Below are 10,518 nucleotides of genomic sequence, written 5' to 3'. Positions count from 1 at the left end.
CACACCATCCCTGCTCGGATCATTCTGACACACTCCCCACCGAGCCCCGGCCCGGCTCCGCCCGGAGCGAAGGCGGCGGGACCCAACCCCCGGCGGGGCGGGGCCGGGCCATGGCGAGCGGGCCGCGGGGTGAGCGCCGGGGCCGGGCCGGGGCTGCCTCGGGGCTGTGAGGGCCGGGGCTGTGAGGGCCGGGCCGGGGCTGCCTCGGGGCTGTGAGGGCCGGGCCGGGGCTGCCTCGGGGCTGTGAGGGCCGGGGCTGCCTCGGGGCTGTGAGGGCCGGGGCTGTGAGGGCCGGGCCGGGGCTGCCTCGGGGCTGTGAGGGCCGGGCCGGGGCTGCCTCGGGGCTGTGAGGGCCGGGCCGGGGCTGCCTCGGGGCTGTCTCGGGGCTGTGAGGGCCGGGCCGGGGCTGCCTCGGGGCTGTGAGGGCCGGGGCTGTGAGGGCCGGGCCGGGGCTGCCTCGGGGCTGTGAGGGCCGGGGCTGTGAGGGCCGGGCCGGGGCTGCCTCGGGGCTGTCGGGGCCGGGCCGGGGCTGCCTCGGGGCTGTCAGGGCCGGGCCGGGGCTGTCTCGGGCCTTGCTGAGGCTGCCCGCCGTGTCCCCGCCGTGTCCCCGCAGGCGCCTGGAGCGAGTGGCCCGTGGATCACTTCCTGCGCACCGGGCGCATCGCGGCCAGGGACGGGGCCGCCGTGCGCTGGTTCCACGCCGCCAACAGCCGGGCCCGGGCCGCGGAGGCCGCGCGAAGTGAGTGTGTGTGGCACAGGCCCCTTCCTCCTCCTCCTCCTCCTCCTCTTCCCCTCCCTCCTCCAGGATCCCCACAGCTCTTTAATCCCTGCAGGGCTGGGCACTCCAAACCCCCCGAGCACGGCCGAGGCAGTTCCTGAGCCCCCTTTCCATGGGGAAATTCCTGATGTGCCCACCCTGAGCCGGCCCAGCCTGAGGCCGTTCCCTCTGCTCTGTCCGTGTTCCCTGGGATAAGATCCCAAATCTCCCCTTTCTCCTCTCAGGGAAGGGTTTGCAGAGCCAGAAGGGCCCTGGTGCAGCAGCCTGGGCAGCAGTGAACTGTGTGTAAAGTGATGTGAATATTTGACAAACACATTTGTGTAAATGTGTATATAGTATCCTTCATCCTCAACGCCATCACTATCTCTTTTCTTTGTATTTCAGCCTTCACTGTGTGTGTTGGGTTCTCTGCCCAGATTCATTACATAAAGCTGTTTCCAGGAGCCTGAGTGCTCCTGAGACCCCTCTTTGCCTGTCGTGTGTGTGAGCTAACATTTTCCTTGTTGGTTTGGGCAATGAGTCGAGGGGAATGCTCATTCTCTGCTAGTATTAAATCCTGCGCTCATCTTTCCTCTGGCAGGAACCCTATTTCCAGAGGAAAAGATCTGAAATTTGACAGCAGTGGATTCACATGTTGGCTGTCTGTGTAAATATTCCTGTGAAGAAAAAAGCCCCGCGTGGTTGCTTGGCCAAATGCACCCTCAAACATCAATTTTCATTTGGTTGTAGGCTTGCAAAGCGTTGAGTGAGTGGGAACCCCCAGCAGGGCATCTTTTGTGTGGCAGAGAGCAGTTGTGGTGCAGTGAGGGCTCAGGGACAGACTTGCTGGGTCATTGCTGCCCTGGAGCACTGAAGCTGAGGTTGAATTTCTCCATGCCCAGGCGATGTGCACATGGTGGAGGTGGATGTTGTGCTCCGGGGAGGGGACAGGGAGCCCATCCTGGCCCACCCCCCGGACACTGACAGCGACATCACCCTGCAGGAGTGGCTGGCACAGATGGGCAGCACCGACAAAGGCATCAAACTCGACTTTAAGAGGTACCTCAACAAAAAGATTGTTGTGCTGTTTGTGTTCTTACCTGTTACAGTTCTACAGCCGGTTGTCAACCAAACTCCTCTTATTGTGCAGTTTAGCATTCAGAAGCATATTCCATGTGGAAACACAGTGCATAACTCTCAAAACATGGCAAGAACAAAACCTTTAAAAGTGTTTTGAACTACAAGTAATGATTTTGTTTTTACTCAGTGAATTAGGTGCTGTGAGCAGAGCTTTCCCATCGAGCAGGTGAAATGCTGGTGCCTCTCTGGAAGGCTCCTTTCTCTGCCCTTGCTAACTAAACATTCAGGGGTTCAGTCACAGTTTGAACCATTAGCTGTTTCGTTTCTGGAATGGCAAACACCCCTAAAAGCCCCAGGAGATTGCCTTGGAAGAGTCTGAAGTGAGCTGTGATTTCCAGACATGCACCCCTGGGCTCCTGACTCTTGCTTTGTCTGAACTGCCATGTGCTCAGTCTGTTTTGGCAGCAAACTAAAAGAGCTTCAGCTGTGCTTAAGTACTCTATAGAAATGCAGAAACCCCCCACGAGACAGTTGTAAAATGTGATTTATGCCTCTGCTTCTGTGTTACACAGCCATGGTTTTCATGTGAAAGTTCATGAAAGTCAAAAACGTGGGCAGGCTAAAGCCTTTTATTGTCACAGGATCTGTGTGTGTCCTTCTGGGCAGAGAAGGGAGAAAAGAGCAGTAAGCATTTGTTTGGCCTTATTTCTTGTGAGTTTTGGTGAGGTTTTTCCTCCCATTTTAATTATTGTTTAAATTAAACTACCTACCTTTCATTTTTCCACAAGGAGTTTACAGCCAAGTGGAGTGATTGAAGAAAACTTTTAAAAGTACAGGCATTAAAAACGAATTATTGTATAAAAACATTTAAAAGTGTATCACACAGTGCAGACAGAGTCAAATAAGTGATAACAGAATTTGATGTTCCTTTGAATAGTAGTTTATTGGATGCCATTGCTGAAGTTTTGGAGATTATTTCAATGGTGCTTCAAAAATACTTTTTAAGGTACTTTTTATATCTCTGCTCTATCAGCCTGACTGACTACATAATTGCATTTCCTGCTGGCTTTGGCTACTTAAATTAATGTATTCTGCAAAAGGTCTTCAGTGTCCCACTTCAGAAATGCCAAAATAATTTCACATGAAGTCAGCTGTAAGTCTTGACTTTTCTAAATGCTGTGCAACAAGACCAGTGCTCTGGGGTTTGTGGTTTTTTGGGAGTGGATTTTTTTGTAGTTATTGTTTTGCTTTGGTTTTTTCCCTCTCTTTTTTTCCCCCCCTATGTTGCCATTTTGCTTTGTGCTTTTTTCTCACTGCATTACAAGGGGAGGCATTCCTCTGCTCTGACATATGTGAGGATATCAAGTGCTGTGGTCCCAGACTGTGTGGGAAGAAGAGCTGCAGCCCCACCTTAGCACCAGCCATCCCTGGCTTTTCTCCTAGGGAGCCTGAGCTCATCTCAGTGAGTGGAATTCCTGCCTCTGTGCTGCCTTCCCAACAGCACAGAAGGAAAAATACACAAAGTGACTTTCAGAGGAAACAAGACAAGCAGCTCAGGGGACTAGTTGTTGGCTTTAGAGCTAACCTAATTCCAAACCTCTGACCACAGTGGTTTTAAATTCCTCAGTCTTACACAGTGCATTAATTAATGGGCTGTGACAGAAAGATTTTTCTTGGTGTTCATCTCTCTTCCCCATCTCCTTTCCACAGTGCTTTGAAAGTTGTGCTAGGCTAGAAGCAGGAAGAAGCTAGTCATGCTTTTCCTTGTGGCTGGGCAGGACCCTAGGAATCTGTGAGCATGGCTTTTGCTCAATACTCACAGGGTGTCTGCACTGCTTCCTCAAGTGATGCCAGCTCATCTGTAACAATTTAATAATTATCTGTCAGATGACCACTGGACAGGCAGGCTTCTGTGTCCTGCCACATTTTGGAACTATGGCACAAACCACAAGCAGACATTGAATGTTCAGTTGGGTGCCTTTTCTCTCTTTTAGTTGCCTTAAATTGTTCTGTATTGGCCTTTTTATTCTCCTAGTGCAGGTGCATCACCTTGCATGGATCTGAAGGTAGCTTTGAGTCTGGATCTGCCTAGTGATAACATCTTTGCCACTTTGAGTGTGGTTAGGGTGGGGAGAGCTGGCTTTCACTCTTTGCACTGGATTTACAGCGTTTCTGGCTTTCAGGTCTGATGCAGCACAAGTGCTAGAGACTGCAGTGGCTTCCTTTGGTAAAACCCTTGTCAGGCCTGAGCTGAAGAGGTGGCCAGGTGACAGGGTCAGGGGCTGTGAGGTGAGGCCAGGAGGTGCTGGGAGCAGGGGCTGTTCCTCCTGCAGGGGCAGCCAGCGGATGGCAGCGGGCGCTGGCTGTGCCCTGCCCGGCACGGCGACACTGCGGTGGCACTGCCATCCCTGACCCTGCCCCGTGTCCTGCACAGCCTGGCCGCCGTGGGACCCTCTCTGGAGCTGCTGGGGCAGCTGGGGCAGGGCCTGGACAGACCCGTGTGGCTGAACGGGGACATCCTGCCGGGGCCCTGCGGGAGCTGCGCACCGCTGGACGCCCGCGCCTTCCTGGGCGCTGTCACCTCCTCCTGCCCTGATGCCACCCTGTCCCTGGGCTGGACCACGGGCTGCCACCGAGGGCAAGGTAAGGACAAGGCTCCTTGGCTTCCTTTGCTGCAGCTGGCAGCAGCCCCAGGCCACGTCCTGGCTGGGAGCTGCAGTGACTGTGGGACCCTGTCCTGTGCTGGGGTGTTGCACAGAGCGCCGTGCAGCAGTCAGTGCAGTGCTGCAGTGGCAGCACAGGAGGGTGAAAGCCACATCTTTTTGTTCCTAAAATAAGCTGGTTTGTGCTTCAACTCCTTCTCACCTGCTGAGCACTTCTGAGGGACAAACCCCTTAGCCTCTGTTTCAGGGAGGGCTGTCCCTGAATCCCGGGAGCATTGGTCTGGTGGTCAGAGCCCTGGCACGTGTCCTGAGGAAAAACACATCAGCTGAAAAGGTGGAACTCTCTCTCTGCTTCTCTGGATCACTGAAGTCAAATTGTGGGCCAGCCTTATCCCTAACATTTCATTTCTCTTGGAAACTTGAATTTTGGCAGTAAACTTTCCAATTTTCATTAACATAGGGTCTTTTTCACAGGCTTCCTCTTGCAATTCTCATTATGAGAAGCAGAGTCCCCTCCAATATTGTCTGGGGCCACTGTGTCAGGATTATACACTACTCCCATTGCTACTTACTCATTAGCAAGATTTAGTGCTTTGTTGTATGATATACTGCAGTGTTATTAAAGTGTTCAGTGCTTTCTCCCAGGTATTTTCAGTGCAGGAAAAAATTGCTGGAAAATGCATTAGAAATACTGGGTAACCTGTGAAAAGAAATTCCATTTTATCTCCATTCCAGATTTCAGTTTATGGAAATACTAGGTGAGGTTCTACTATGAAACTTAAGAAAACCAGCTCATTTGAGTGTGTGATTTCACCTGGAAGTTGCTGCTTAGCTCAGAAAACTGCTTTTAATATTTAGTGCGTTTTTACTCTTTCTAGTCACTACATTCCATCTGAGGAATTGAGGAAAAGGTTATTAACTGTTGTTACAGGATTTTCATAGCCTGTAGAAACAAAAGGTACATGTAATTTGCAATTGCTGCAGTCCTTATTAAAACCCCAGCAAAGGCACTTTCAGTATTGTAGATTGCTTGATTGTAGCATTTTTAGGCACGGAATGTTTTTGTCTGTGTGTGTTGATTTGTGTACGTCTTCATTCCTAGTGGATTGCCTTGAGTTTTGTCCCAATTTTTTCTTAATGCTTTTATTTTTAAAGGGTCCCTGACGATGTTAAACTAGGCCCTATTGAAATCAGTGGCAGCAGAGTTTTTGGAGATAGGGCACGTTAAACATGGCATGTTCTGTAGCTGTATGTAAAGTAAGTGTGTGTGTGTAAAGGATGGGAAGTGGAGGTTTCCACAGCAAGGTCATTTTCCATGTGGATGTTGCATTCATTGCATTTTCCCTCTGGGGCACCTGCTGCTCAGAGCCAGGCAGCAGTGTCAGGGTGGTTTTGTGTGGTTCTCAGCAATGCTGGGTGTGCAGGCTGTGTGTCTCCTGGGCCCCAGGGGCCGTGTCTGGTGTGCCAGGCAGCGTGAGCTCTGAGTGCCCTCGCCGTGTGTCCCCAGGCTACGCGTGGCCGCTGGTGCAGGAGATGTGGCGGCGCTGCCGCGCGCTGCCCCAGCCGGTGACGTTCGCGGTCAGGGCTGCGCTGGTGCCCGGCTCCATCCCGCAGCTGCAGTGGCTGCTGCAGCAGTGCCACAGGTCAGTGTGCTCCCACCGTGTCCCTGGGCTCGGGGCCAGCCCCGGGCTGTCCCCACCAGCCCTGTGTCACACACTGCCCGGTGCCTTTGCAATGTGGAATTCTTCCCCTGCGCTTCCCACAGCCTCAAAGCGTGGCAGTCCTCCGACAGAAGTGGTCACTGTTAATTTCTCTAAAGCAGTTAAATTCCAGAAGCTTTTCTTTCATTACCTGCAATGGTGTGTAGCTGTGGAACCCAGTTCTGCTGCAAACATTTCCTGAGATGAATATAGTTAAATGGACTAAATAGTTTGATGTCGCCATTGGGCATTCATCCAATCCAAAGACTTAGTATTGGATTCACTATTTATATTTTGGGTAGCATTTTTGAGAAATGTCAAAGATGATTTCTAAATTGGAAGTCAGGTGTTTCCCTCCCAGCTAATTAATTTTGCTGAGGCACTTGAAATGCATTCAGTGGTTTTCATGCAGGAACTTACATTTTCCTTTCAAATCATTCTTACAAACCCCTAACCATTTCATTATAGAAATTATTCACGTCGTAGAATGAGAATAAAACCAGATTCCCACATATTGCCATGTACTCATCTTTTTCAACTGCTCTGCCTATCCAGAGTTTAATAAAACTGTTCCAGCCAAGGTCAAAGCCCAAGACAGAAAACTTAAGGGAATCTCTGAAAAATTTCTAATTATTCAGAAAAAACAGGGTGGACAAATTAAGTGCTGATGTTCTTTTTTATGATGAAGACTCAAGACAGAAATTAGAATTAAGCTGTTAAAACTGGGAAATTGATTAGAAAATGTTATTGCACAAAGAATGTATCTTAAGAATTGTGTCAGTCTCAAGAATCATTGGATACAAACATTATTCCAACTAAAATACTGGGATGTTCTTTTTTACCTCCTCATAAAACTCAGGGGGGTTCTTCAGTGCATGATTAGAAGACAGAAATTCCTGAGCCAGTTTTGCTCACATACAACTGAATGTTCATTTATCCATTTTTAAAATTAATACAGTTTTGTTAAACAAAAGGGAAAAACGAAGTGTATGTCATGTGGAGGATGTGGAAATACTGCTTTAACTGAATACTGCTTTGGAGGATTTCAGTGTTTTTTGAGAAGTTCTGTGCAATTAATGAGAATTGGGTTGGGTGGCATCTCCACCCTGCTGATGTGACACAGCACAGAGCACAACAATCACCTGCGTCTGGGGTTGCATCATATTTCCTGTTTTGAGGCCCAGCTTCTGACTATTGATTAATTTATCAAACCTTAAATGCTCAGTCTGGTAAATTTTGTTGCTGGATATTTACCTGAGGTTTTTTTTTATTTAAATCCCTCTGAGGTTAGACAGAACGATCACAGATAAATTGGTCTGGGGGTGCAGTTGTTTGTATTTAATTTCATTTCTAAAGTTAGGATGCTGTAATCCTGAGTATTTTTAGGAGTCTGTTAGTGCAATGTCTTTCGGGTTTACATGCTTTGTCTTAACATACTCTTTTTCTCTTTGTTTTGTTTGTTTTCTCCCTTTTTCTGGACATAGGTTCAGCCTCACTGTTTGGACAGGAAAGGAGGATGTGTATTCTGTAGAAGACTTGCTTCTCATCCGAGAAAATTTTGATAAAAGTAGAGTTTATTATGACATTTTTGAGCCACAAAATTCTGAATTCAAAAAAGCCATTGGAATGGAATAGTGGATGCAAAGCAGGCAATGCCTGACCCTGTAGTGCTTTACATTGTAAACCCCTTTAAACCGAGGATGTTTTTACTGAAAGAAATGCAGTGTCCTTGCCAGAAGGGCCGTGTGGAGCAGGCCTGTGGCTGTTGGAGGAGATTTTGGCTGGCCCTGTGTAGCAAGGCCTCTCAGACAGAAATGCAGTGCCTTCCCATTGTCCCTGCTCGTGGCGTGGTACGCTGGTGCCACACTGCAGGAGGGGAGGGTGGCACTGCCAGCTGCTCTGCCCGTGCTCACTGTGCCCGTGGTCCCCAAGGCCTGGCAGTGCCAGAGCAGTGCCGTGGCCAGCGAGCAGCCCTGGCTGCTGCTCTCAGCTGGGCTGGCTGTGGCAGCAGTGACAGCGCTGTCCCCACACCCGGGTTGTCCCCAGCAGGGCTGTCCCAGCAGGGCTGTCCCACTCTGGGCTGTCCCCAGGGCTGCAGTGACCTTCCCCATGGCTCTCAGGCTCTCAGCCCTCGCTGGGCTCCTGCAGCTCTCAGAATTCTCCACAGTGCAAATTTCCCAGATCAGAGCTAAACCCCTGCTAACCACCTGCAGGAAGAGCCTGACCTGGTCCATTAAAACCATTTATTGCCTCTTGCTGCTGCAGTTCCCCAGAATTCACACGACTGAGACACTGGCCCTGTGGCATTGGCTTCTGCCAGGCAGCACAGCCTGTAGCAGGCACAGGGCCAGTTACAGCTCCGTGGAGGGATGTTTAGAGATAGGTATTTGCTGAGTCACAGGAATTGAACCAGGAGTCCTCACTCTGGTCCTCCAGGCCTGCTTATCTCTCTGTGACCCCACAGGCTAGCTTCCCTAACCCTTACAATTGGTCAGTTTTCAATCCTCCCTAACCCTATAAAAGAGGCTGTCTTGGCCCATTTCTTTAGAAGAGCAGCTTCAAGACCCTTCACAAGACCCTCAGAATAAACCATCGTGGAACCCTTGGCCGCCTTCTCCTCTCTCTTTCCTCTGCCTTCTAGGAGCCACGGCCAGCCACAGCCCCTACGAGCAATCTGAGAGCTGAAATCATAAAAGAGCTGATTTGCACTGAGAGCTGACAATCACTGAGCTTGCTAGGGGCCACGGCTGTGCTGCAGTCTGGCCTAGGGCACCCCAGCCTCCAGAGGGCTGAGGTGCCCTAGACTTGCTTGAGCAACTCTAGGGCCTTGAGGATTTAATCACTTCTCCAGCGATTAAATCCTCAGAGATTTAATCTTGAGACTGCTTGCCTGGGGTGCTTACCCTACGAGGGACCAGCTATCCAGCTAAGGAGCTAGCCCCTGTGGCTTCATTTTATTTTACAACAGATGATACCAGAAAAACCAGAGGTTTCTTCCACAACCACACAGGACATTTTAGCTTCTGAAAAACAGCTAATGCCCTGCGAAGCATTACTTTGTCAACTTCTTGTCCACCTTTTCCCATTCCTCTCACGTGGTTCCTGTGGGACTTGCATTAACTCATCTGTTAACCTAACAGATGCTGTACACCACATTTTACAGGCTGTTAGTACTAAAGTAAATTACAGTAATTTTTGGCTCTTACATGGCAATGGTACAGCTGTGATAGAAAAGGTTTTCTTAATCCTAAATCTTAAATTATCGTGATCTTACATTAAAATTCAAGACGCCTTTTGTTACCTACTAATCCTTTGCAAGATTTATCTAATAGTTGTTCTCTCTTATTGAGGGGTAGAACTTTCTTCATTTTTGTCATTTACTAAGGTGTGCTTGGCTAAAATTAGGAACAAAATTTTCCACATTAGAAGAAAACGACCTGATTATACTTGGGATAGCTAAACAGAGTACTGGATTTAATTTAGTCACTCCTAAAGTGAGTGGCAGTAACCACCAAAGGGTCAGGCTTGGCTGTGTGATTTCTGCTGTGAGTTTGGAGAAGTGATTAAATCCTCAGCTGTGGCTTGTTGCAGGCAGTTGCATTCATTGATTTGCAGGATTTCATCTCTCAGTGGTCGGCCTCTTTGGGACCACAGGCACACATTCTTCTGCTGTTTGGAAATCTTCCCACTGACCAGTTCCCACCTGAAGTGCTGGGATTTCTTAAAAGTCATTAAACTATTAAGTAAGAAACATCAGCGACTGCCAGAAGTATTTTTAAGGAAGAGGTATATCTGAGCAATATCTCTGGATGTTAGGAAATAGGATAATCAGATAAAATTAGACATCATCTGGGCTACCAGGAAATGGCTATGTGCTGAGTATGATCATTCTGTATGGATTATTCTATAGATATGAATTTCTGTAAGTAATTTTACCTGTGTATCTTTGCTAGTCCCCTGTGAAGTTGTTTATGTCAGTTTAGTCTGACTTGCACATAAATAAATTAATTTGATTTTGTTTCTCTGTGTTTATTCAAATACTCTCCTAAAATAAAATGTGTTGCCGTGGGGCTGGCAGGGAGACATTAGTGTGGTTTTAAAATATATGTAGAGGTTTATATTTAAAAACCAATGTATTTGAGAGAAGGCAGGCTGTAACTCAGTCTGTCAGCGAAACTCGCATGAAAGTGTTCAAAATTGCTGATGCTTTCGGGGAAAAAATACAGGAATTTACTGCAGTTCCTCAGCGCGCCTCTGTGTCTGGGTTTCAGGAACTTGAGAATAAATAGCCCCGTGTACATTTCTAGAAAATATCTCT

General features: G+C 48.8%; 1 protein-coding gene across 1 annotated transcript; it reads left to right on the top strand.

Annotated features, from left to right (window-relative positions):
- The first annotated feature begins 82 nt into the window (after window positions 1–82).
- On the top strand, window positions 83–10,220 carry FAM151B (family with sequence similarity 151 member B). Its single transcript, XM_059873106.1, has 6 exons — window positions 83–129; window positions 614–739; window positions 1,660–1,816; window positions 4,272–4,480; window positions 6,008–6,143; window positions 7,685–10,220. Exons 1-6 carry the CDS (start codon window positions 111–113, stop codon window positions 7,833–7,835), a joined length of 798 nt encoding a protein of 265 aa, XP_059729089.1. The 5' UTR covers window positions 83–110; the 3' UTR covers window positions 7,836–10,220.
- Window positions 10,221–10,518: the final 298 nt, after the last annotated feature.

This window comes from Haemorhous mexicanus, chromosome Z (assembly GCF_027477595.1).
Source record: "Haemorhous mexicanus isolate bHaeMex1 chromosome Z, bHaeMex1.pri, whole genome shotgun sequence".
NCBI classification, from domain to species: domain Eukaryota; kingdom Metazoa; phylum Chordata; class Aves; order Passeriformes; family Fringillidae; genus Haemorhous; species Haemorhous mexicanus.
This window is presented reverse-complemented; position numbering and strand designations above follow the sequence as displayed.